This window comes from Podarcis filfolensis, assembly GCF_964270895.1.
Source record: "Podarcis filfolensis genome assembly, chromosome: 1".
NCBI lineage: Eukaryota > Metazoa > Chordata > Lepidosauria > Squamata > Lacertidae > Podarcis > Podarcis filfolensis.
Genome location: NC_139604.1, coordinates 27297117 through 27324832, shown reverse-complemented (window position 1 = coordinate 27324832; position 27716 = coordinate 27297117). Strand labels below are relative to the sequence as shown.

The 27716-nt window shown below is 42.1% G+C and overlaps 1 protein-coding gene across 8 annotated transcripts in view; it reads right to left on the bottom strand.

Moving 5' to 3' along the window:
- STK39 (serine/threonine kinase 39) overlaps window positions 1-27716 on the bottom strand; it is a 109739-nt gene that overhangs the window by 39500 nt on the left and 42523 nt on the right. For all 8 annotated transcript variants that reach the window (XM_083577271.1, XM_083577266.1, XM_083577272.1 and 5 more), the window contains exons 2-10: window positions 24772-24884; window positions 23933-24041; window positions 22847-22988; window positions 22008-22063; window positions 17215-17324; window positions 17021-17122; window positions 13554-13687; window positions 9977-10025; window positions 9787-9852 (exon numbers count right to left, since the gene is read on the bottom strand). In XM_083577271.1, the coding sequence (XP_083433397.1) occupies window positions 9787-9852; window positions 9977-10025; window positions 13554-13687; window positions 17021-17122; window positions 17215-17324; window positions 22008-22063; window positions 22847-22988; window positions 23933-24041; window positions 24772-24786 (783 nt within the window). In that variant the 5' untranslated portion in view covers window positions 24787-24884. The remainder of the gene's footprint in view (window positions 1-9786; window positions 9853-9976; window positions 10026-13553; window positions 13688-17020; window positions 17123-17214; window positions 17325-22007; window positions 22064-22846; window positions 22989-23932; window positions 24042-24771; window positions 24885-27716) is intronic.

Here is a 27716-nt window from a genome sequence, read left to right as displayed (position 1 = left end):
AACAGGAACTTTATTTCAGGGTTTACTGCCTTTCTTTTCCCCCCCTTTTTTAACAAACTTGGCAAGGTAGCTAAAGAACCATCAAGAATTAATCAGATATATAACTTGGATGGTCTCCCAAGAAAAACCTAAGTAAAAGGTGTTATGGACACTAGGACTGGGCGATGTCAAGCTTTTCAACACCGTGATACCAAACATCATGATACAGTGGTACCTCGGGGTGCAAACGGGATCCGTTTCGGAGCCCTGTTCGCATCCTGAACAGAATGTAAGATGCGACAGCGCGTCTGCGTATGCGCAGGTAGCGTTTTGCTGCTTCCGCACATGACATCATTTTGACCGTCTGCGCATGCACGAGAGGCAAAACCCGGAAGTAACGCGCTCCATTACTTCTGGGTCTCCGCAGAGCGCAACCCAAAAATACTTATCCTGAAGCGTATTTATCCTGAGGTATGACTGTACAGAGGGACACGGGTGGCACTGTGGGTTAAACCACAGAGCCTAGGACCTGCCGATCCGAAGGTCGGTGGTTCAAATCCCCGCAACGGGGTGAGCTCCTGTTGCTTGGTCCCAGCTCCTGCCAACCTAGCAGTTCAAAAGCACATCAAAGCGCAAGTAGATAAATAGGAACCGCTCCAGCGGGACGGTAAATGGCGTTTCCGTGCGCTGCTCTGGTTTGCCAGAAGCGGCTTAGTCATGCTGGCCACATGACCCGGAAGCTGTATGCCGGCTCCCTCGGCCAATAAAGCGAGATGAGCTCTGCAACCCCAGAGTCCGTCACGACTGGACCAAATGGTCAGGTGTCCCTTTACCTTTACCTATGACAGTACAGTGATACATCAGAATGTCAAAAAGTGGAGGGAGGAACAAGCTGCATTGGCCCCAGCCCCGTGAGGCGTTGGGGTGAAACTGCCTCAGCTCCCTTGGTGAGAGTGGCAGCGTTTCACCCCGGTGCCTTGCAGGGCGATGCATCTTGCTGCACCCTCCATGCGCCGGGCACTGGAGGGAGTCAGGTTCAGGCAAGCCCCACCTGCGATATACCACCAGGTGAAGGCACCATCTTGCTGCGGCCCTCAAGCTGGTCCTGGGCGATGTAATAGCTAGTAATAGCTGCTACAGAGCGAGGCAGAAGGCACCAGTGGCTGCTGGGAGGTGGAGAAAAGGGGATTAGGGCAAGATCCATTATGGATTTGGTGTTGACGCTCTAGTAAGAACTGTGGAACCACACCTGGGAAGTTGCCATTCTTTCTTTTGTTTTATTCACTTTTATTCATTTGAGGCACTGCTAGCCCGCTGTTCATTAAATACAATCCTACAGCAGGGCACAGAGGGAGGAGTTCAACATGGTGCCACGTCAATTGTTCTGTCAGGACAGACATTTTGGCTTGCCGGAAGGGATGATCCTGCTCTCCTTCCTCCATGCACTGCTCCTGTGTCCTGTGTCCCAGCTCCTCCCCAGAGTGAATTTAAGGGGCACAAAGCAGGAGAGAGTGGGGAAAGCCCCACTGCACACATGGAAGTCTATGCACAGGGTTTCCACTGACAGGACTCATTCATTGAATCTCGTCCCCAATGCATAAAACATAGTAATTTAGTTTTATACTACTTGGAGAACCCCGCCCCCCATCAAATACATTTTCTAAGTACAGTGGTACCTCAGGTTACATACGCTTCAGGTTACAGACTCCTCTAACCCAGAAATTGTGCTTCAGGTTAAGAACTTTGCTTCAGGATGAGAACAGAAATCGGGCTCCGGTGGTGCGGCGGCAGCGGGAGGCCCCATTAGCTAAAGTGGTACCTCAGGTTAAGAACAGTTTCAGGTTAAGTACGGACCTCCGGAACGAATTAAGTACTTAACCCGAGGAACCGCTGTAATAAGACCACATTATAAACCACAAACTACTATCCCCTTAGACAGCAAGGGGGGAAATCAGCATGTCTAGCAACGGCAGGGCTCACCTTCAGCAATAAATATTCAAGATATGGGTGAATAAATAAGTTTTCAGCTGGTGCCAAAAACCCACCAAGGTCAGCACTTGAGAGAAAAGGGCACTGCACAACTGGGTGCCAGTATCAAGAATTTTAGGGAATTTGGGGACTGGAAATAGCACAAGTTGCATCATACCATGTGCCACAATTAGCACTGCTTTGGCAGATGGAGGAGGAAAATAATAATAATAAAAAAGAGCTTCTAATTTGGGTCCTATTATCTCCCTGCAACAAAAAGCTTTCCTTCCAGCAGGAAAGGCAAACTTATTTGTAACTTTCATAAAGAAAACAAAAAGGAACCTTCACTCTCAGAAAGACAAATTAACACATATAGAGGGCACGGCGCACATGAATCAGACAAACATGCAGGTGATAAAAAAGAATGAATAAGAGCGGCTGACATTTAAAATGTAGGTAACACAACAGCACTTCAGCACATGGTAATGGGCAACAGAAAGCTGTTCACGCAGGGAAGGAGGGGGAAATTCGCAAGCTGCTGCCAACACTGCCACAGCTGTGGAAGGAGACAATACGAACGTCAGCTGGAACATGAGAATGCAGGACAAATTAGAGGGTAGGCACACACAAACACACACCACCACCACCACCACCACAATGACAGAAATGGCAAAAAAGCAAGCCACCCGCACAAGCTTCTACTGAGGTTCGATGTGTTTGTGCTTTTTTTTCTCTCTTCCCTTTTTCTGGCTACTACTCAAGCAATTTGTGTCAGAAGGTGCCAGAAATCTTCTAACAAAGGTCATTCCTAAGAACTCATTGTAGCTTAGTCCTGTGCTAACGAGAAAAGAGAAGACATTAATTCGGAGCAGGCAGTACAACTGCAGCTAGTGTCACCTGAAGGTGCATCTAAGATCCCAAAGGTCACCTTTAGGATCAGGTAGCCCGTCACGGACTGTCTCAAATGACAGCAGGCGTTGCAAACCGCCAGGAATGAACAAGACACATTTGTTTCGCAAGCTCTCGGTCTAACTGTATGGGCTCTTTTCAGCCTTGGATGCAATTCACGAGCAAGTTGGAGAATGTCGTCTTTGGCAAGCCTTTCTTCACTTCCATTGCAGTATTTGTATACAATACCTTTGTCCTTCCTTACGTTCCTCATAGGAAGGGAGGGGGAGTCACCCTCTGAATTTGGTGCATATATGATGCCTCAGTTCAGTAACGGATTGTGGAGATGCTAAATTCAGGCTAAGATATGAGCACAGTGGTGCCTCGGGTTACAGATGCTTCAGGTTACAGACTCCCCTAACCCAGAAATAGTACCTCAGGTACTATTTGCTTCAGGATGAGAACATAAATCGCGCGGCGGCAGCGGGAGGCCCCATTAGCTAATGTGGTACCTCAGGTTAAGAACAGTTTCAGGTTAAGAACGGACCACCAGAACGAATTAAGTTGTTAACCCGAGGAACCACTGTACTGTACAGGCGTCTCACTCTTAAGTAACAATCCAGATAGATGTAAACAATGGTTCTACACATTGCTTTCCCCAAATTTAGTAGCTATGAATACAAAAAAAGAAGTTCTAAACATCTTTGGACCAGAATCAAAAACTGATAGGAGCTACAATTACCTTTCCCATTAAAAACAAAAAATCTGGACAACTAGGATTTTTCGATCCCCATTAAAAGGATGTATATTGTCAACTCTGAAATAGCTGCTCAGTACCGCTAGTATAGAAATTTCATTTTTAGTTGTTAAGGTTCGAAAAATGTGATTATTTGACAATACTCCATGATTTAAAAGCAGTTTTGGATTATGAAACATGGTTCATTCAGTTTTAAGCCACTGCAACTCAATTTAAAGTATACGCAAATTGGAACCATTGTCGCACTACAAGCAACTCATCAAATATTCATTTGTTCAGTTATAATTAAATACGTTTAATTACCATAAAAGATGTTTATAAAAAATGAATATCATCTCATTTAATTAAGGCAATTAGGAGAATTTATAGAGAGAAAGGAGATGTGCTTTAAAAGCGGTTCTTTCAACTTTTGCTGATGACATCACACTGCTTGCTAATAGCTGTAAAAAGGTATAGGCAAGGGAAAGTAATAAAAAAGAGAATAAATATGAATTGCCATTTTACTATCCTTGGCAATCCTGATTTGGGGAATGAATTTGAGATTTTAAACACCGGTCTTTTTTCCTGTTGGCGAGTGAAGAAGCTAAAATGTTTAAGGAAACAAAAAAAAAGTAATTTCCTCTCTTGCCTTGTTTATGCTAGCCAATTATATCTTTATGGCCCCATTTTACAGACAGAGAATTAAAAATGTGTGACTTGCCCACACAAGCAAGTCTGAGGGGAGGCAGAATTTGAACACTGATCTCCTGTCAAAGTCTAGGCCCACTATACTATACACTGAACCACAATGTCTTTGAAATAACTAATTTAATACTAAGATGATAATCAGTATATTTATATCCTTCAAAATTGATCTTCAAGTTTCCTAAAACATGACAACAGAATGGGATGAAAAATTGAACAAAAGCAATAGAAAAAAATGTGCCTCAAAAACCCCCAATGATGTATAATTATCCCGCCCCCCCCCCCACGCTGGGGAGCAACCAGAAACTCAGGGGTACAGCGTAGACTTGTATACAGGAAGTGCCAGGTTCAGCGTCTCTGGTAAAGGTAAAGGACCCCTGACAGTAAGTCCAGTCACGAACAGCTTTGGGGTTGCGGCACTCATCTCGCTTTACAGGCCGAGGGAGCCGGCGTTTGTCTGACAGTTTTTCCTGGTCATGTGGCCAGCATGACTAAGCCGCTTCTGGTGAAACCAGAGCAGTGCACGGAAACGCCGTTTACCTTCCCGTTTATTTACTTGCACTTTGATGTGCTTTCAAACTGCTAGGTGGGCAGGAGCTGGGACCGAGCAATGGGAGCTCACCCCGTCGCGGGGATTCGAACCGCCGACCTTCTGATCAGTAAGTCCTAGGCTCTGTGGTTTAGACCACAGCGCCACCCGCATCCCAATGTCTCTGGTAGCCCCAGTTAAAGGGCTTCAGGTGATGGTGAATACCTCAGCTTGAGACCCTGGAGAACCTTGGAGAACCACAACCAGTCTGTGCAGATTATACTGGTCCAAATGGGTAGATATGGTGACTAAGCTGATTACATACAGTTAGATGCCAAGATAGGATCTAGTGAAGGCATTTTCAGCAAAAGTCTCACCACCTCAATCTCCTTTAAAGCTTCTGGTAGGACACCTTCTCTTAATCAGAAGATACTAATATCCTTTCACTCAGGCTATGTACAAACCATGTATTTAAAGCTCATGGTTCCCCCGCAAAGAACCCTGGAAACTGTAGCTTGCAACTCACAGAACTACAGGACCCAGGGGAATCCTTACCAAACTACAGGATTATTTGGGGGGCAGCCATGTTCTTTAAATGTATGGTGGGTATGCGGTGTCATTTGGTGGAATCTGCCAGGTTGGGTAAGGGGGCAAGCGGGATATCTCGCTCCTGCATCGAAGAATCCCGTCTGTAACATCAGGCCTAAGCCAGCTGAAAAGTATCCATGATTAACAAATCCAGCAATTCGCTGCAGGCACACAATAATCAGCACAAAACCAAGAGCCATGGGGGGTTAGACTAGATAACCCTCATGGACCCTCTTCCAACCTTCCAATTCTACAATTCTAAATGTGGTTGTCATGAAAACGCTCGGAACAAGGACTGTTTGGCTCAAGGTAACACCAGTTCAGCAGTTATTGAATCAATCTCTGCCAAGCCTGTGTTGTGTAAATACAGTATGTTTCTCAATGTGTATGTTTTAATGTTTTTGAACGTTATGTTATTATATTGCTTTTAATTGTATCGTTCTGTCATTTTCTGGTGATTTTCCCAACCGCCCCAGCTCCTTTGGGAAGTGGGGGGGGGGTAATATAAATTTAAATAAATAAATAAACATTCTGGGGTTGAGTCACCCAGAAAGTGAGTTTGTTTGCAACCCATGTTTATGCACATATCTTTCCAGACCTGCCTGACTGGGAAGCCATCCATTTTACCACTCCCTTCCCAGATATTTCCCAACTATCAGGAAAAAACAGGTTTTACCAGCTGACTGACAACCTAGCAAAGCTACAAAGGGGTGGGGGGTTGGGTTATCGAACAAGCCCAAAAAGGTTTAACTGGAAAAAATGAGCAATACAACAGTGGTACCTTGGTTCGCGAATTTAATCAGTTCCGGGAGTCCGTTCCAACTCCCGAAATGGTTCAAAAACCAAGGCGTGGCTTCTGATTGGCTGCAGGAGCTTCCTGCACTCAATCGGAAGCTGTGTCAGACATTTGGCTTCTGGAATATGTTCACAAACCGGAGCACTCACTTCCAGGATTGCAGTGTTCAGGAGCCGATTTGTTAGGGAGCCAATCCATTCGACAACCAAGGTACCACTGTATTCTACTTTTCCACCTTAAATATTTACATGTCAGATGCCGCAAGGAGAAGACATGCAAGTTTCATTCACAATGTTAATCTTTTAAGATAAGGGATCTAAAAGAAATGGCTATCAGCAGGGACTTCCTCCTCCTGTTCTACATTAAGCCATAATCTGGAAGCCTGGTGCTTTGTATAGCACTGCTACAAGTATTTTGGGAGCCTAAGTGAATACCTGAATATAGATTTGTAACCAGAAGCCTTGTGAGTCTTCTTTCTCCACTTTTTTTAAAAAAATAATAATTAGGTCTTCAAGTACATTGCTGTGACATTATCAAGCTATGCAGATAAGAAGGCATGCATCATTCAGCAGGGAGTTTGCAGGTGAACCTCTCTCCTTCATCCCATTAAGATAAAATAAAAATGCCCCTTAACCATTTATCCACTTTATTCGCTTGCTAGCTTTATGCCTTACAGAGGTTGCTGTGAATGCACGATAAAATCAGCCCGAGAGTCTGAGTGGAACAGCCGAACCTGAAAGGGAAAACATGCAGGGAATCGAGTTTTCCCATCAAGTTCCGAAGAATGGGGGAAAGAAAATAAGATTACATATGTGGTGTTCAAACCAGGCTCTGAAATGATCTGTTCTGGCTGCCCCCTCTAGTGGCAAACATAATCACGTCCCAGTAAATTTTCTCCAGCAGCAAAAGAGCACTATGGCAGATTTAGGATTGCATACACAGGCATTTAAAGCAAGTATGCAAGAACAGGGGAACAGGAAAGATAAACCCATGCAAATGTGCTACAATTCCTGCTCTTCATTTGCTTTCAGTTTTATACCAATGGTGATAAAATCACCATTTCTGATTTCAGAATTTTAACACCTAATCTAGGTGTATAAACCCAGAGCTACCCCATACAGATTAAATCTTTGAAGAACAGAGCTAAGTAAATGTGGGCAATGAAGAGCATTCTATTTGCATCTCAATATTTTTTTCCTACTGCAGTTAAGTAGTACATAGTTCTAGCCATTGTAATAAAAAATTAAGGTCATATATATATATATATATATATATATATATATATATATATATAATAAATGTTCATAAATGTAACAATGTCTGGATGCAGCACAGGAATACCTTCCTGAAACCATTCTGACTCCCTGAAACCATTTTGACTCCCAAACTGACCAAATGTTTTCTCTGCAAGGAGGGAGGGGGTGAGGGAACTTTCCCATTGTCTCAGGAAATGGGTAATCGTAATCACCATTTCAAAGGAATGGGCAGACTACCAGGAAAGGCAATCAGATAAGGCATTATCAGAAAACCTGCCAGACAGGAAAAACAACAACAATTAAATTTCTGTTGTAGACCGCCTTTTCTGTGATGTAGGTATGATGTTTGTGGGGGGTGGTCCTGGGTTACACCCCTTCTGTGATCTATGTGTGATGTATTGAGGGGTGGTCCTGAGCTCCAGGGCAGGGAATTTAAAATGTCTATATAAGGCCTTGCACGCCATTGTTCAAGGTGCTCCTCCTTTCCTGCGTGTGAGGGGAGCACCCTGTTGCAACAGATCAATAAGGATCAGGATTACTAGCTGCTTTGCTTCCCAATATTCTCTGGTTGGCCTCTGTTATTTTCTCCTACCAATAGGGAATCCATGTAAGGACTCTATACAGGCTCTTGGATACCCCATAAGGGAAAAAGGGCATATTTTGTTTTCAAAAGCCGTAAGACTATACAGTCAAAACAAAAAAAAATTTTTCCTTCCAGTAGCACCTTAAAGACCAACTAAGTTAGTTCTTGGTATGAGCTTTCGTGTGCATGCACACTTCTTCAGATACACTGAAACAGAAGTTGCCAGATCCTTCTATATAGTGAGAAGGTGGGGAGGGGTATTACTCAGAAGGGTGGTGGGAATGGGTGGTTGGCAGATAGCTGTGATGAGCCTGTTGACGACTCTTAACGACTGCAATAGGTCTTACAGGAAAAAGCAAGGGGTGAGAAGGTGAAAAATGGCTTTGTCATGTATAATGAGATAAGAATCCAATGTCTTTGTTCAGACCAGGTCTCTCCATGGTTTTAAGTTTAGTAATGAGTTGCAATTCAGCAGCTTCTCTTTCCAGTCTATTTCTGAAATTCCTTTGTAGTAATAAATTTTTTTTGTTTTGACTATGGCAGACCAACACGGCTACCTATCTGTAACTGAGACTATACAGTAAATATGAACTGGGAAAGGAATGGTGAAACACACCCTAATGGCCCTATGCTGGACTCCCAGCTCCCATCTGCCCTAGCCAGCAGGGACTCCAACTCCCATCAGTCCCAACCAGCATGGCCAACAGTCAGTGATGATGGGAGTTTGGAGTCCAGCAATATCTGGAGGGCCACAGGATGCCCCCCCCAAAAAATGTATCAAGGCCAAAATGCAAAATCTGTCATAAAACTGTACTCAGGCATTTGACACATTGCACCTGAAAATACTCATGCACTACTTCCAAAGAGAACCTCTTTCTCCCTCAGAGCAGCCCTTTTCTCAGAAGTCAAGGACTGGTTTTATCAGAATGGTTCTTAACAATAAACAGCAATGACTCCCCAACCTTTATTTTCCATACCGATACAATGACAGCTTTGCTGCAGTTCTGCGGAGCGCTCATTAAACGCATTGAGTGTATTGTGAATCTCCTATATAAATACTAAATAGCCTATATTGTTGCTGGTGCAATCGTCGGCAAAGGGCAAAAAATAAAAAGTAAAGGGTAGAAATATCCTAACTTGAATGGAATTATATTGGTACTACAAATTACTATATTTAAAAAAATGGAAAACGCCATTGTTCCCCCCCCCCCCTTTTCATCTGAACCAATATTAAACACTTGCAAGTGCACTGCTGCCCTCTGCTGCATATTTCAGTACTAAAATACAGGACCAAAGTCACCCTGAAATATTGCTTCTCTATATAGATTATAGATAAATCTTATGCATTTGTAATGGAAAAAATTATATCTCTGTGTGAGAGGAAATTGGCTTTCAATATCTAAGAATAATAGAGTAGTACAATATCAGCTCCAGGCTTTAATCATATTAACATGTATTTGGTCAAGTAACGCAACAAAAGCTACTCAGCTATAGACTCTGTTTTGCCAACTGCAGTTGAATATCCGGCATTAAATAATCACAGTGGACAGCCACTGCGCCTTGGAGGGCTGATACACATTAACTTGAAAGTGAAGAAGATCCCAGCAGGATTGAACCCTGAATGGACAGGTGGGCATGGTTTGGGGAGAAATTGCCTTGCAGGCCAACTTGGGATCCCCTGGCAGTCCAAAGCAATTACTGCCACACCCCAACAAAGAGGCTTACACTTTAGGGAGTAAAAGTTGTGAGAATCCTTACCTTTTTGGCTCTTTGTCCTATGTCAGGCGTCTTTGTAAGCAGTTTTTCAATCAAGTATTCTCTAGTCTGCAAAGCAAAACATGCTTATAATTAAGGCCGGGCAGCCCCGAGAAAGTAAAATTATAAATAAATAAGTAATCAACTGATATTAAGACAGGGTCAGTTTACTTGTGGCCTTAATTATTTTTACCTTTGCTTTCTGGAAGAATTTGCATTTTAAAAGTTCTGCTGCTGTAGGCCTGAAAGAGATTAAAAGTTAGGTTAGAGCATAAACACAAACTATTTCCTAATATATACAGTTCAAAACACTGCTCAGTACACAGATTTAATGTATTCAGCAGTGACAGCTTGTTCAAAAATCCAACATTAAACTTCCAGTGATTGAACATGTTTTTTGAAACAGGTATTCAGAATGGTATTGCGTGTACCATTCTGGACACGTGCGTGTACACACACACACACAGAGAGAGGGAGAGAGAGGGGGGGGGGCACATAAGCTTTCAAAATGTATGACTTTTTTAAAAAGTCAATTACAGTTGTAATCTACATGTGATTAAAAATGTAAAGATGCCACACAGTCTAGAAACTCATGTTTTCTAGTTTACCTCATAGCTCAAAAAGCTGCTTTCAACAAGTTAATTACAAAAGGATTGAGAATCTGTTCCAACTGTTTATTAAAACATGCATTATCAGTCCTTTGGTACCCAAATATTGCCTTGAATTTTAACCCAACTTACAGTTTTAGGTAGGGAAGAACAGATACTTTAAAGAGGGAGAGAGGGAGAGAGGGGGAGAGAGAGAGAGAGAGAGAGAGAGAGAGAGAGAGAGAGCGCAGTATAAACAGTCCTTATTTTGCAAACTGAAGTTGGCTGACAATGTTTTTTTAAAAAAAAAAAAATTAACGCAAATAGTTACTGGGGAAGTGCAAACATTGTGTCTTCAGCAGATCAACATAGGCAGCAAAACAAAAACCCCTAAGAAATGATACGTAAAAAGATAAGGCCTTCTAAACGTGCCTGAATAAACAGCAGCATTCGAGGTGGTGGCCGAGGGCACTAATAAATCTCATTTGGCTCATCTCACCTTGAATACTTTAAAAACTGTTAATTACAATCTAGAAATAACTGACTGGAAATTCGAGACGCCTCTCACAAAGCAACCCAAATAGATAAAAGCCACTTTGGTGGCTCAGCAACTACAGCCAGAAATAGTGGGAGCTCTCATGTGTGGTGATATTGGCTGCTAATGGGAAAACGACACCACTGGCAACGTCTGGTAAAACCTAACCATGCTTGAGGTCTCCCATCACTGCCCTCTCTGCCTCCTCTGATCTGCAGCGCAGCACCTAATGGAGTGATCCTCTAGAAAGTGGGGAAAAGAGGGTGGGAGCAGCTTTGAATAGGAATGACTGTTCTGCAAACACTGAGAAAACCAATAAAATGTGGGTTCAAAAAGCAGCTGTACTTCACTTTTGCACAAATCTGAAGTAAAAAAAAAAAAATTAAGGAAAAAACCTTGATATCAAATCACTCGAGAAACCTTACATTTAGCCAATTCCTTTCATTGAACCAATACATATGTATCTCTTGATATACCCCTTATTTTGTATGTGTACTCACTGCCCATAAGCACATATTGCTTGAAACAGGACTGGTTCTTCCTTATACCAGTCCGGTTTCACATTTGCTCTGGATCCACAGCATTATTCCACAGCTGCAGCAAACACTCTTTGCAATCAGGTATGGAAGGAAGTTCTAGATCAGTTCTCAATCTGTAGCCAGAGCGGGGGCTATAGGACTTCGATGGTGCCGTTAAACAGGAACATTTTGTAGCAAGAGTTGGCATATTGTGGGATGCCAGATGCTAGATACAGCGGTACCTCGGGTTACAGATGCTTCAGGTTACATACGCTTCAGGTTGCTGACTCCGCTAACCCAGAAATAGTACCTCACATTAAGAACTTTGCTTCAGGATGAGAACAGAAATCGTGCTCTGGTGGCGCGGCGGCAGCAGGAGGCCCCATTAGCTAAAGTGGTGCTTCAGGTTAAGAACAGTTTCAGGTTAAGAACGCACCTCCGGAAAGAATTAAGTACTTAACCCGAGGTACCACTGTATATCCATCAAGCTACTGTGAACTTAAAAGAAAAACCACAACTTGTGCAAAACAAAAATATTAAACTTGTATTATTGTTGTTGTTGTTGTTGTTGTTGTTGTTGTTGTTGTTGTTGTTGTTGTTGTTGTTATTTTCAAAGATGGATAGTCCTGATGCCTTTTCCCAGGAGATAACTGCTCATCTGCTTTATTTTATTCCAACAATGAAACAGTAGGCCATTTGTGCACAGTTAGCAGCTTAGTAGAAATGAGTTGTCTGGAGCATTCCAGACTGAATAACTAAACACATTTCTATCTGCTGCCAAGTGGCAAACCTTTGCTTTCAAAGCACATGCCCTGGGGATTGAGAATTAATAAGAAATTAATAAGAGAGACAGTGAAAGGCCAAAGAAATTGAAGACAGGATGCAGAAGAGAAGAAAATCAGGGACTCTTGGAGAATTCAAAAGGCTAACTTATAGCAGACATTCGCAACTCCAAATTTCTCAGTTATGATCACAACTGCTCCATTTGAACTGGAACAAACAAACAAACAGAATGGGCATGTGGCTTGTTTCACCATTTTTATTTGCAATTAACCCAAGTAAGATCACTGGAAATGAACTACTGAAATTTCTTCTATGCCTTGATCTTAAGAAATGCAAACACATTATAGCTACATTCCTTACAAAAGATAAACTCCCTGGCAACCCTAAAATCACTGGATGAGAGAAGGTTTTTAGAACTGTTAATTGTTTTGGCCATTTTTAACTGAAACTGCTTTCTGGAGCGCTTTAAACTGTTTTAGATTTTTTAATTTTTTTTTTAAAGAAATACATGTTTGTTGTGGATGTGTCTGCCACAGGAGAAAGAGAGGGATACACGTTCAGTTAATAACAACAATGATGATGGTGAATTTGTTCAAAGCCAGGTTCAGAAAATATACACTGCCCTTCATCCAAAAATCACAGGGAGGTTCACAACATAAAAATACAAAAAGTACCCAAAAAAGTAAGAGGGGAGCTTTTAAAGCCCCAATCACCTTCCCGCAACTAGACCGCCAAACAAACATAGCAACCTTTGTGAGAGCTATATGGTACCCAGCCCTGAATGGGTGCTATTATTCAGCAGGTCAGGGAACTGTGAGGGACAGAGGTAAGGGGGGTATTTGTCCCCTCAAACCAAGCACCTTTGCTACTATCACTGCCACCTAAAAGAAAAGAAAAATATGTTTTTGAGGTGGGGGCTTACTTTTGCGGACTGGGTAAGGTGACTGAAACAGGTGGGTGGTTATCTGAAGCCCTGGGTTGTTCAAAATCTGAGATTGCTCTTGCGCAATAAACTGAGTTTATCCAAAGCAAGACTCAAAATGATGAAAAGAAAGAAAGAAAAGGAAACATGGCTTCACAATGCAAAAATACTGCATATAGTCTTCATAGCCAATGTTCCTACAGCCTGAAGTTCTCAGAAACAAATTCTCAAGTGTGCTGAAAATGACATCTTTATAACCCAACACGATGCCCAATATATTTCAGATGGACCTTTAAACAAAAGAAACCCTGTTAAACAAGGCAGTTTAAAGTTATTCCCTCCCTTACTCCAGAGAAGCTTTGCGTAACTTTCAGCAGACTCTAGCCTTCCCACCTCCCTTTTCTTTTTCTTTTAAAGAGACATACCTTTTAGAAGGGTCTTTCTGAAGACACAGCGAAATTAATTTTCTAAAGGACTTGCCGTACTTTTTTGTCATTTCTTTATCTTCCACACCCGTTTCCAACGTTGGAGGGTCATTTTGCAATGTCAACATTAATACCTATTTTAAAACCAAAGGCAACAAGAGAAACAGTATCAGACAAACAGGTTAAAACAAACACTATGTCACAATAGCAGTTAGAAACATATATGAAAGTCGAATCAAATTATGATGAGAGTCTTGTAGTTAGCGTTAACTCTCCTAGGAGGCCTCATTTGGCCAGAATCAAGTATACACTTCCGGAGTAACACTAAATACATTACTTCTGGAAAATGAGCCATCACAGCCGCTATACAGCCATGAAAATTTGTGTGCCAGGCTTTTTAGACTCGTCTACCCATGTACTAGGGACGCGGGTGGCGCTGTGGGTTAAGCCACAGAGCCTAGGACTTGCCAATCAGAAGGTTGGCGGTTCGAATCCCCGCGGCGGGGTGAGCTCCCGTTGCCCAGTCCCTGCTCCTGCCAACTTAACAGTTTGAAAGCACATCAAAGTTCAAGCAGATAAATAGGTACCGCTCCGGCGGGAAGGTAAACAGCGTTTCCATGCGCTGCTCTGGTTTGCCAGAAGCGGCTTAGTCATGCTGGCCACATGACCCGGAAGCTGTACGCCGGCTCCCTCAGCCAATAAAGCAAGATGAGCGCCGTAACCCTAGAGTCGTCCACGACTGGACCTAACGGTCAGGGGTCCCTTTACCTTTACCCATGTACTATCTGAAACCCAAGGGGCACATTGGTTGCTAGGTGTAAAATATATTGGCATTATTGTCAGCTATGCTACCCCACTATAGGAGGTGGTTCTGGGGGCCCGAGTACTGGATCTTTTTTGCCGGGACCAATATTCTGCCCTTTGACCTTACACGGCGGCAGGACACACTGTAGTGCTAAATTAGACCCCAGCCATCTGTAACTTCCTAATTTGGTCGGGTGCACTCTGTATACTCATGCAAGTTGTGTCATGAGCCTACGCACTGGCGCCTTTAAGGGCTTTGCACAACACCCTTGCTAACGGGCATACTCTTTTCGAAATCAAAACGAAACCAGGCACTGCCATCTTCAAAACGTCTGTCTGCTCTTGTTACTATCAAACTGAGGGGCCAGAGGTCATCCACATTAATAGCATAGCACTGAGCCAAGAGTCACGGAAGTTGCAACACCAGGACCAAAAACATACCAGGTATCTGGTTTCTTAGGCACCGAAAAGTTTAAGCCTGTTTGGTTAGGAATTTACACTGCTATATTCAGCTCTGTTAAGGGTTAGTTTCTGAATATGTGAAACTGGATCCTAGGAATTTGCAGTGTTTTTCCAGCCCTGTGACAGACACGGCCAAGGAGAGTGAGCTTGTTCAAACTTGTCCTATGGGTTGCCATTCTTTTAAGACCAGTGTCCAGGACATCTAAATAGCCACTGCAAAATATACATGCTCATATTATGGCAACTATTCTTATGTCATTATATAAATATGGCATTCACTTTCTGTAAGTTCATAGCTCCTTTTATGTTCCTAAATAAAATTCACTTATGACCCTAACATATGTTTGGGTATTTCTGGGGGTCTTTGCCTAATGGACTCCTGCCTTATTCTTTCTGTATTGCATGAAATAATGAAGGAACATAAGTTGTATCTGTCGTCCACTTTCTTTTTTAGGCTATGGTCCATCACCCCCGGTATAAGTTACCAACAATACTTCAAGCAGAAACCTAGAACAGATTCCCGATTCCTACAACTGGCAAGATTAATATATATCTTATGCATTATAATTTTAATTAACACATAATTCATACATGACTCAATACTTTAAATTCCTCAAAAAATTACTTCATATATGCAAATTTTATTTCTGATTAAAACTGGATGATTAGAAGGCCACAAAGATTCGCATATGAGCATTTACAGATGCATGCAAACACCTACACCTTAAAGATGCTTGCGCCGAGTTGATATAAGCTTGTCACCTCAGTCAGTCCCATGGACCGAAAGAGTAAAAAATGGGGGGGGACAATATTAGCACTGGCTGTGCAGTTGGCATCACTGATGTTGGCACATCCTTTGGGGAAAGGATACAGGGAAGGAAGAAGGAAGGAGAAGGACTTCAGCAAGTCAACAGCCTGGGAGGAAGCTGCTATGCAGACATTGACTATAAGACATTTTCAATGTTCAGATCTGTTTGCTCAGACCTTTTTGGCTATCTTAGCGAGAGTGCGTGTGTGCATGTGTATGCACTTACGGATGTTTAACAGACCCCTGAATCAAAACAAACATCAAGTTGGCACATCAGTACACCTGGCACTCATACAAGCCCCAAACAACAATAACTAGCAGTGCCGTCCAATCTTGCAATGCATATCTCAACCTTCACATTTTCGGATTTGCTCAGGAAGGGCTGGTATTTTACTTGGTAGCTTGACAAGATTTCTTTTAAGCACACAAGGGATTCAACACAGGCCACTGTTGCGTGTTATTCTGGCAATCCTTTTTCAGAAAGAAGCTTATGTTAGTCACCTTAGAGAAAACAAGCTAGAAAGCTTCGGTGCCTACTTTTCTCACGGTTCCTAACCCACCCTGTTGTTTTGATTTGGTTTTAATAATTGGGTTTTATGGATTTTACTGTATCGTATCATAAAACTGTCTTGACAATTCACCACAGAATGACATCCTGCTTTCCTTCCATGGGACAACTTGCTTACTCCAGGCACCCCCAAACTCGGCCCTCTAGCTGTTTTGGGACTACAACTCCCATCATCCCTAGCTAACAGGACCAGTGGTCAGGGATGATGGGAAATGTAGTCCCAAAAAATAGCTGGAGGGCCGAGTTTGGGGATGCCTGTGCTACTCCATATAAGGTGGGAGGCGGGGAAGAGAGAGAGAGAGAGAGAGAGAGAGAGAGAGAGAGAGAGAGAGAGAGATATTGGCATATTCTTAGAAATCTGGGTGATCTGGCTTGAGTTTCTCTCTTTTTTTAATTACGAAAAAAGTGCTTCACTGCTGTTTCAAAACAGGAAGCTAGGCTGCCCTTAGCATGCCAGTCGCATTCCCTCCTAAACTGGGAAAGAAGGCTTCACGGGAACAATAGTCCATCACAATGTAGTGTTGCTCCCAAGAACGCTCCTGGGAATAGTGCTGCATGGTTTCCATTGGGCAATCTGTACCAAAACAGAGGAGAACACCACTGGACTGCTGAGAACATTTTTTGTCACATTTTGTCACCCTTAGGTGTCTCATCTGGTAAGCCCACCATCAAAGTTCCAAGATGGCGCACATAACCCCTTTGCAACATCACTTCATACTTATAGCGGGGAACAAAAATGGGGGGGGGATCACAACAGTGCCGTCTATGCAATGCTACTTTTTATACAAAATTAGACTTCATTCTTATTTTCAGAACTGTATTTACTTTCATCGGAGGATATTTGTGGTAAGGCGCAGCTCCTGTTGCTAATTCAATGGCTGTTATTCCAAAGCTCCAAATATCAGCCTTGAAGTCATAGCCTCTCACCTATTGCATGAAAACATAAGACAGACAGGTTAGTTTAGCGCTGAGATGCTGAACTCGAGGAAGGCCAGGAGAATGGTGTATCACACAGGTACCTGTTCCATGACTTCAGGGGCCATCCAACACGGAGTACCAACAAATGTCTTTCTTACTTTGTTCCGAGTAACGTCTCCTCCTGTGGCTAAAAATGCGCTAACGCCAAAATCTAGGAATAGAAGAGACAGGAAACCCTTTTAGTGTTTGATTAGGTTATACTGAGGTAACTATGCTATTTCCACTTGGATTCCTACATAAAATATGAAACGCCTATTTAAATGAAGCTGTGAAGTTAAATGTTTTCTCAGTAGGTGTAACAATAACACTTCTATAAACTGCATAGACGCCTCTCCCCCTCGTGAATCATACCTTTAAATAATATTTGTCCTTATGTATTAAGGCATGCAATACCTATGGACATGAACAAGAGGTCTATTGCTTCCAAAGCAGCATTCTGGGTCAGTTTTCCACACGCTCCATTGAGAATTTAAAGAGTGTTATTTTTAGCTATGCATCAAAGTTTCAACAGAGAGCTGCTTGCACAGTTATTTCATATTCTGCTTCAAGTAACTTTGGAAGTTGCAAGATCAGAGGGAGAATTTTAAACAGTCATGTGAGGGCTGTGGGAGAAACTGATTAAGATGCTAAGTGTGGGTGTAAATAAAGAGGCAATTAATAAAAGCAGTCCTGCTGCTTGAACAGACCAAAGAATTCTGGACGACAAGGGATATTTGCTATAATGGCTAGGCAGGTGTTTATGGGAAGCCCACAACGAGGGACCATTCTTATTTTGAAGGGTTTTTTTTAAAAGTTCTGTGCTCAAGGATGTACCACATCCTCAAAGCCACATGCTTGCCTTTTTTGTCTGAACTGCCTTGTTTTCTCCAAAGATATCCACAACAGCAGGAGAGCAGAAGAGTTTTTCTAGCATACGATGAAGGAAGAAAAAAAATGCAACCCTCCAGAAAAATAAAGAGCCACTTGATCAAGATGCTCTTTGTGAGACATTGATCAAAGGAACAACAACAGCTCGCTTTTCCTGAGCGCAGAGAAACCTTTATCAGCATCTGTTTCGTCTGCCCCTCCTTATGCAGCCAGTTCAAATTCACTGGTCCCTGGAATAAAATTACAGCACCTTAAAGTAGTGGCATTCTGATTTTTTACTAAAGACAAGCCCTCTGTTCTTGCTCCTGATATTAAATAGCAAGAGTTCAAGAGGGAGGAAAACAAAGACTTGATTAAACGATATGGAGTGTTGTGGTAGACAAGCAGACCACCGCAAACATCGCTTTCGCCAATAAAGTCATTACGGATTAATTTAAGAGGTTGTCACCAACACTTATCCAATGCTGGTAAGGTGTCAATAACCCCCACAAACAAGTTCCCAGAATTATTCTGAGCCAGGGGTGCCAACTTGAATAAAATAATTGGGCGGGCAAGTTAAGCCCCACATAATCAATCACAGGACACGACACACGCCCCATCTGGGGGCCCCCAGTCCCTAAAATATTTTTTGGGGGGGCAAAGTACCTCAGCCCCTAGGAGTTGGCTCCCATGTTCTCGACTAATACAGTTATTACCACACACAAATGTCTGTGAACATAGAAAAAGAAATAAAATGTAGGGGGTTACATGGAAAAAGGAAAAAGGAAAGGCATGTTAGGCAGACTTTGTTTTATTTCGGCCAGTAGGTGTTAGAATTAAGAGCATGTGGATAGCTCTTTATTGTTATTATTTAATGCAGGCACCCCCAAACTCGGACCTCCAGATGTTTTGGGACAACAACTCCCATCAAGCCTAGCTAAAAGGACCAGTGGTCAGGGATGATGGGAATTGTAGTCCCAAAACATATGGAGGGCCAAGTCTGGGGGTGCCTGATTTAATGCCTAGTATTCTGGAAATCTAGTATCATGGGAATATAGGAGATCCAACGGGGAAATACATGTCTGCCTGAGCTATGGCAAATGACTGCTGTCATGAACAATACTTTGACTCGGTCTCCGTATCTGCCATCTCTGTCCTATGAACTAATCTTGCAAACTGACAGCTCACGCCAGTCAGAGAGAAGCGGCAATAAAAAGGTTTCTCCTAAACCTTCTGCACAGAAACCAGGATGTTGTTTGTAAACATGCCATACAAATGAAAATATTGAGGATCCATTATGGATCTTTCACATGTCAGATTTTTCACAGTAGAAGGAAAAGCAGTTTTCTGAGTGTGTTATTCTGGAGTACTTGCTAAACAAAGGCGACGTTATGAGGCAGCACGCCGAAAAAATCTGGAAAATACAGCAACTAGGGCTGGGTGATACCTGGTTTTCAACATTGTGATATATCAGCAGCTAAATACTGCGATATGCTAATATATCACAATGTCTCCTAAGGTGGGAAGAAGAAGCGGAAATACATTGCCCAGTCTGGAGGAGCATCAGAGCTTTGTTGAACCCCCTCAACTTGGGGTGGGGGGAAGCCTCCTGTCCCCCAGCTGAACGAGCCCCAATGCCTCTCAGGGTCATGCAAGCCAGAGGCAGAGAGCTTTGTTGAGGTCCAGCGCCGAGGGCCTTCTGGCGGTTCCCTCACTGCGAGAAGCCAAGTTACAGGGAACCAGGCAGAGGGCCTTCTCAGTAGTGGCACCCGCCCTATGGAATGCCCTCCCACCAGATGTCAAAGAGAACAACAACTACTAGACTTTTAGAAGACATCTGAAGGCAGCCCTGTTTAGGGAAGCTTTTAATGTTTGATGCATTACTGTATTATTTTATATTATTATTTTATTTTATATTTTGTTGGAAGCCGCCCACAGTGGCTGGGGAAGCCCAGCCAGATGGGTGGGGAATTAATAATAATAATAATAATAATAATAATAATAATAATAATAATAATTTGTTAAACTGCTCTGCTGAGGCACGGGCAGCCAAGGCAGGAAAAAGCTGCATCAGCCCCAGTGCCTCCAATGTAGCTGGTTCCTCCCTCTGCGGTTTGAGGCCAAAGCACGATGGCACCTTCACTTGGCAGTATATCATGAGTGAAACTGCCACTGCCAGCGCCCAACTGTAAATTGGGTTTCCCTCAGCACTCCAGATACTGGTGTCGGAGGGGCTCGGAAGCGGTTTCACTCGTGATACACCACCAGGTGAAGGTGCCATCGAGCTCTGACCCTCAAACCAGTCTTGGGCAATGTATCGATACAGTCATACCTTGGAAGTTGAACGGAATCTGGGAAGTCCATTCTCATTTCCCAGGTTTGCGGCTTTTGGGAGCCAAAATGTCTGAGTTCCAGGGAGTTTGGGATCCAAGGTACGACTGTACATTGCCCAGAAACCATACCAATACCAATGGATATGGGGGGGGTAAGGCCCTAAGTTGTTGATCAACACCTGCTGAAGGCCCAGCGCCTGGGGTCAAAATGCTAGCAACAAGATTTTCATTGTTCTGGAGGTGGGGTTTCAGCAGCTTGCCAAAAGCTCTTTACAACTCTGCCTGTCTAGCAAAGTAAAACTATGCAAATACATGAAGAGCATGTTTTTTTGTTTTCTTAAAAGTCACGTAACTGTGTTAGTGCAACTGTTAATACCTAAGCACTGTGCCAAGATGTAAGCTTAAAGTATACAAAACTGTCCTTACTGTGGAACACTGGTCATGAGATGGATCAGTGACCACAATGAATTAGCTTCATGAAAATCTTTCATCAAGTAACTACAAAAGAGGTACAAAATTAAAATTTCCAGCCTTGTCAATTTATGTCTCCTTGATATTTTGATAAAAGGCCACGGAAAAGGTTTTGATTCCCCCCCCCCGCACTTGTTAGAACAATGGACCATAGTGTTTGTTTTTAAGGGACATCCTTCTGCTTACATAGTATTTTGTACATAAAAAATCACTTTACTGTGATATATCGGTCATTTTTAAAAAATAAACTGTCAATACTACTCACTATCGTTTGGTTCCCCCCCCCCCAAAAAAAAAGATTTTATTAAAGTTTTCACAATACAGTGAAATAATACCTAGAACAAATAAAATTTAAAAAGGAAAGGAAAGAGAAAAGAACTAGAAAAGAAAGGGAAGAAAAGAAGCAGAGAAATAACAAACATTGAGGATAACACTAATAATCATAATATTATACCTTAATCTTCAATCCACATACAAAGAAGTGTGTCATCTCTTCTCTCACCTGAAGAAGCTTCCCTCCTCCTCAGCCTCACACCCTGAGGAAAACCCACTCTGACCCATCTTCCGCCCAGGTCTCCCTTCTCTATCCATCACCTCTCTGTTTGTACAGTGGTACCTCGGGTTACATACGCTTCAGGTTACATACGCTTCAGGTTACAGACTCCGCTAACCCAGAAATATTACCTCCGGTTAAGAACTTTGCTTCAGGATGAGAACAGAAATTGTGCGGTGGCAGCGGGAGGCCCCATTAGCTAAAGTGGTGCTTCAGGTTAAGAACAGTTTCAGGTTAAGAACGGACCTCCAGAACGAATTAAGTTCTTAACCCGAGGTACCACTGTATCTTAAAAATAAAGTTTTGCAGAAGGAATACGTAGCAACAGCTTGCCTAAGGCTTTCTAAGTAAGGTCCTGTGAGGGTTGAAATTTGAACTGAGAACTCGCCAGCTCCCGCTCTTAACCAATGCTCTGACATTAGCTTCACGCCTTGCAAGGATTAAACCTCACAACCCACATAAACATTTTCTAAGCGCACAGTGGGTGCTTCAGCCTATGGCTCGTCATCAATGAAGACCAGGGCTCTTCAACCTGGTAACATTTTTAAAAGGTTAAAACTTCAATTGGGTCTCTTAGCACATTTCAGATTCTCCATACACATTTTGAAGCTTTGATGATCATGATTATTACCTGCTATTTGTACCGAGCCATCTTCCCCCAGAAGAATATTACCAGCTTTTAAATCCCTATAAAAATGGATGAATAGGAGTCATTTCAGTTCAAGTAAACGAGAATATGATCACACTCGACGGAATTTTTTTTGTTGAGAAACATGCCACAGGATAAATTAAAAGCTACTCAAAACGCAGTGATTATATGATCTTCTCATTAATACTGAAATTGCCACTTTTAAAACGAGATTGCGAAAAACGGGTATTATTCCACGCACTTGAAAGCTTATCTTTTAAATCACATGCCGAGCTGGAAGTCTCTGCAGTGCTGCGGATCACGGGATATAAAGTTCCCCCCACATTTCAACCTGCTATGTCCTTCAAACTGCTCCCACTCTACTATAGCAAATAAAGGGTTGGAGCAGGCTGAAGATTCCACCAACAATTTAATTTCTTTAGATGAGGTGACATAGGAAGAGAACCCAAGTGGAAACCAGGAAGCATCAGTACTCCCAGCCACACGTGTTTTTCTTCCTTTTCTGTTCCTCTCAGCATCAAATTCTGGACACCAATCAAACAGAAGGAGGCACAATTCAGTGTTGTGGTCTGAAACATGTGGTTCGGCAGACACCCTCCTGGCTGGACTTCACGTATATGACAAAGACTTTCTTACTTCAGCTTGCATTTCAGTGTTTTTTATTCATCTTGTTTCATGGCAATTTTTTCATTGTTTTATTCTCTATATGGTTTGTTTTTACCGCTTAGAAATGCTAACAATTAAGAGGTATGAAAAAGCCATTTTAGAAAATCACAGAAGAGAAATTGTACTAATACACACGGCACATTAGCTTTTTTTACCTGTGAATCTGTCCGTTCCTGTGTAGATAATCTAAGCCTTCCAAAACCTCTTTAAGAATTGTTGCTATTATTGATTCTTCAAGGACGCCACTCTTGTGCTCTCCTCTGTTGACCACATACTTTATGATGTCCAACATGGAGCCTAGATTTTCATACATATACATATAACGGAATAAAAAGAGAAATGTTCTTTTTAGGAAGTCATCTTGCAATTCAAGCTTAATGATGTATACTTTAGCATTTCGTTTTCAACTCAACCTTGACATACATACAAAGACCTCCAACAAGTAGAGCTTTGCTGAATGTCACCCCATTAACATTTTTGGTATAGAGGTTGTGCTTTCAGGTGGGCCAAATGCTTTTTCTCCAGTTCCGAACACAAACATGAGCATATGCCACCACAACCCTTAAAAACTAGGGCCCTCTCTCTTCCTGGGGAGTGAACTAAGCCAAATGATATACTGAGTAGGAGATTATGACATTAATAAGGGCTTTAGCACTGCCTTCACTCTGCAGCAGGGAACACTTCTGCCTCATTTTCTCAGGACTCGTTCCCCAAAATTACCCCAAAATGTGTTGCTTTTCACAAATGAAAAAACACTCTCTCTCTTTCTCTCTCTCTCTCTCTCTCTCTCTCTCAAACACACACCCTCTTACAGGTCAGTGTAGCAACATGCAGCCTATTTCTAAAGAAAACTATTTGCACAGCTTTAAAAATTTACACCACACACACCAAATTGTTAGCATTGTTGTGGATTTATTGAATATTTTTAGATAATGAGCTATGCTACTATAAAAGCAACCTTGAAGCGGAGGAGGAAAAAACAGAAAGAGATAAAGAAATTCAACACACTATTTAGGTCAGTGTTTTCCAAACTTGGGTCTCTAGCTGGTTTTGGACTACAATTCCCATCATCCTCGACTGCTGGTTTTGCTAGCTAGGTATGATGGGGATTGTAGTCCAGAAACAGCTGAAGACCCAAGTTTGGGAAACACTGATTTAGGTGCTCACGATCACAGATTTGATTAGCTAAAATTAATCTCAATATCTCACTGCATCAATTTAGATAAACTACAGAGACTTACCTCCACTTAGCAGTTTCATAACCAACCAGAGCTCATCCTTGACCACAAAAGACGTATAATATGTAACTATGTTGGGATGGTTGCATTGACTCATGGCTTGAATTTCTTTCTATAAGTAATGCAAAATGCAAGTATAGTATTTTGGCAAGGAAACAAAAATGTTCTATAAAATATGTTCCAGCTATTCAAACCCAAGAGAGGCATTATTTTGTAGAGCTAGGGAATTTAAGCTATGTTGCAGAAAAAACTAGCAACTTATACTTGCAGCTTTCAGAGTGGGAAAATATGGCTCAGATCAGGGATAGCCAACATCATGCTCTCCAGATGTTGCTGGACCAAAACTCCCATCATCCCTGTTCTTTGGCCATGCTGGATATCCAAAAACATCTGGAAGGCAACACGCTGACTACCCTTGACTAAGATTATATGGGTGATTGCCATGTTTGTCATACTTAAGTAGACCCACTGAAAGTAATGAACTTTACTTAAATTCATTCATTTCAGTGGGTCTACTCTGAATATAACTAACACAGGACATCTCCCTATGTGCACAAATATTATTCGGGAAGGGGGCCAGAAAGCTACAGCCCTCAAGTTGAATAAATGTTTGAACCCAAATACGAATTTTCAGACTATGACCTTTCTTGAATTATAAAAAGACAGAGATGAAACATGCCAACTGGCCATTGGTTCCATTACCTGATTAAGGATTCTGGGTGGGCAGCAACTTTAAGAGTTTTTTATTGTTATAAAAATACTAGATTTTCAAGAACATCATTCAAACGTTAGGGAGTCTAGTATGTACACGTATACATGTCCTTCAACTCAGTTTAACTTACAAGCAGTTCATCCATACTGGTCTGGCATTTTTCCAAGTTGATCCTTTTTATTGCTACGCGTTCTTGCCTGGGTTTGCATAGCGCCGCTTGGACCACAGCTGTAGCACCACTACCTGGGAGAGACAGAAGAAACGAGGTTCAAAGTTACCTATTGCCGCAGCAAATTTCAAACTGTGGGTTGCAAAAGACTGTGGTTTCAGAGGAGCTTCTCAGGTTCATCCTCAATGAGAGTATCTTGCCAACCATGTCCTCCTTCCCATCACTTGCAATGCAGTCACAAGGGACACTGCCTGCAGACTCTTGCACAGTGTCAAGTACTAGGAAACAAGACAAAGCAAAAGCTGCCGAAGGGAGGCCAATGGGGAGCTGTTACCCCAACAAAGAGCCAGCCAAGATGGAAGGTTTTCATCTTCTCAGGCTGCTCCTCCTTCCTGGTTACCTAGGCACACCAGGGGCCTTCCCTGGCTTCTCCCTCCTCCGAAGTAGGCACCTGGTGCCAAAGCCCTCTCTGGAAGCCAGGTGAGCAAAGCCTCCACTGGATCTGAACCTGGAAGCAAAAGGGAAGGGATCAAGCCAGGTGTGTAGGGTCTTAAGAGGAGCCAAGGAAGGCGTCTTTGGGGCTGGGAAACTCAGGCTGCGCGATGGCAGCAAAAGGCTCTTCACGGGTCCCTAGTGGTTCTGGGGGCCTCGGCAGAGCCCTCTCCCTCAGATGAGGTCTTCCCAGAGTTATGGTTAGTCTAAGAACTCTAGAGCAAATAATAGATACACAAGGAGGCAGACTTCCCAGCAGAAACCCAGCCAGATGGGCAGGGTAAAAAATTATTATTATTATTCCTGGTGTTCTCTTTATATATCAGCTGCCTCTATGCTGTGTGCACCTCCAAACACAGTGGATTTGATTTAAATCAAATCGATTTAAATCACAATTTGTCAGTAAGACTTGATTTAAATCATTTTTTTAACAGAAAGACTCATTCTTGCTGGTATAATCTTAATATTTACAACCAGATGAAGGTTTCATTTCATTTTCAGAGTAGTTTTTACAGTTTTATCAAAAATTACCAATTTGGTTATACTATTTAGAAATACATAGACAGACAATTATGAAATTATTGTGAGGTTTAATAAGTTAACTGTTTATATTTGGACAACTTTTCTGTTGTACTTTATTGGAAGGAGAAAAATAATCATTTCCTTAATAACAATTTAAACAATTTATTTAACTAAAACAATAAAATTATAGCATATGCATCCATGTTTGTTGAATGATGTGGTTAAAACATTTTTTTAAAAAAACATAACTTCGACTGAGCTTTAGCACACATGAAAAACTTAAAACAAATCCTTATTTCCTGATGAATAGCCTTTGGACTATAATGTAACTTAAATAGAAAACTATCTTTAGAAAGATTTTTCCTCCAAAAGCATTTTATTTTAAAAATCCAATTTAAATTTGTATAAAATCTGCTTTATTTATTTTTTAAAAAAATCATTGATTTTTATCCACCCTGCCTCCAACTTTTTAAGGCGTTGGAGGTGGTAACTCAGAACCTTTACAGGCTGAAAATGTGCGCTACACTGATGTCAACAGGGTATTCTTTAAAGCACCCCAGTGACAATAATAGACATCTGAAAAAAATTTCTAAGAGAGTGTGTTAACACACTTCAGCTGAAAAATGTTCACGCTGATCTAGCTTAGCTGGGTAAGCTTTAAACTCCCGTAGCTTTCCAGCCGCTCTGTGGAAAGAGGGTTCGGTGAACCTAAAAAAAAGAGGGCTCAGTTTCAAGTTACACAACTTCTGCTTGTCTGATTAGATATGCTGGACTCTCTTGCCAGTGGTTTCAGTGACACCCCTACCTACCCAACTGATGGCAGACAAAAAGCTTAGGGAATAAAGCCGACCTTGACGGAAAAACGTTTCAGATTTGGGACCATCTGAGGTGACAATTAGGCAAAAGAGCTCTTTTGTTTATTTAATAGATGCAAAAGGGCCGACGGGAACATGGACCCTTTGAAACCCTAGACATTGCGTAAGAAGCTGGCCTGAGTGCAGAAATATGGAAGCCTTGTGCAAAGGTTGCCAAGTGGTATTTTGGATGGAGCTGAAAATTCAGGACCCAAAGCTAGCAGAACAGTGAGCTCCTTGGTTAAATCCATCATGGAAGCAAGCATCCTCCATGGCAGGTTCAAGGTGAATGGATTCCTTTGAGACGAGCTAGTAATTTACAAAACAGGACTACTACGCAAGCACTTGAGTATCTTCTGTGAATAAGCAATACAACTCTGTTACTCCTATACGTAACCCTTGCTTGGTTCACGAATCAGAACTTGACGTTTCCGCTAAGATCCCCTTTTTTATTTTTTAAAAATACATTATTTTGCATTTTACAAATTCAGTGAACAGACCACACTTGTGAGATACCCCAATTGGCCTTCTCAAACACTAGGTTTCATTCTGCCAGCAAAACTGGCATGCCCTAAACTAACACAACGTGTGCATAAAGAGCCTTTTGTTACGCAGCTTTACAATGGGAATTCAGTTACGTGCCTAATCCAGAATAATAGGGTGCTCTTCCCTCCCATCGGACAACAGAACTGACACAATACCTCATGACTGGAAGTTATTGTCTCTGTGTTAATTGATGTTTGCTTAGTTATTTAGAAGTAGGATGTTTTGTATGCAATTTTCGCCCTGCCACGCTTTGAAGACAAAGCTTGTAGCTCAGCATATCCACTCAATTATATTACCAAGATACACAGACAAAACCGACACCACAACGTAGCAATAAGTGCTTTGATACACACTCCAGTGGGTTGTACCCTTTGTCACCCTGTAATCTTTTTTGTTTTCTTTCTTTTTTAAAAACCCATTAAAGTGCAAATGGGCAAACACACTCAAGAGCGCACCCCGCTCGCATACTGGAGAAAATTTACTGCAGACACC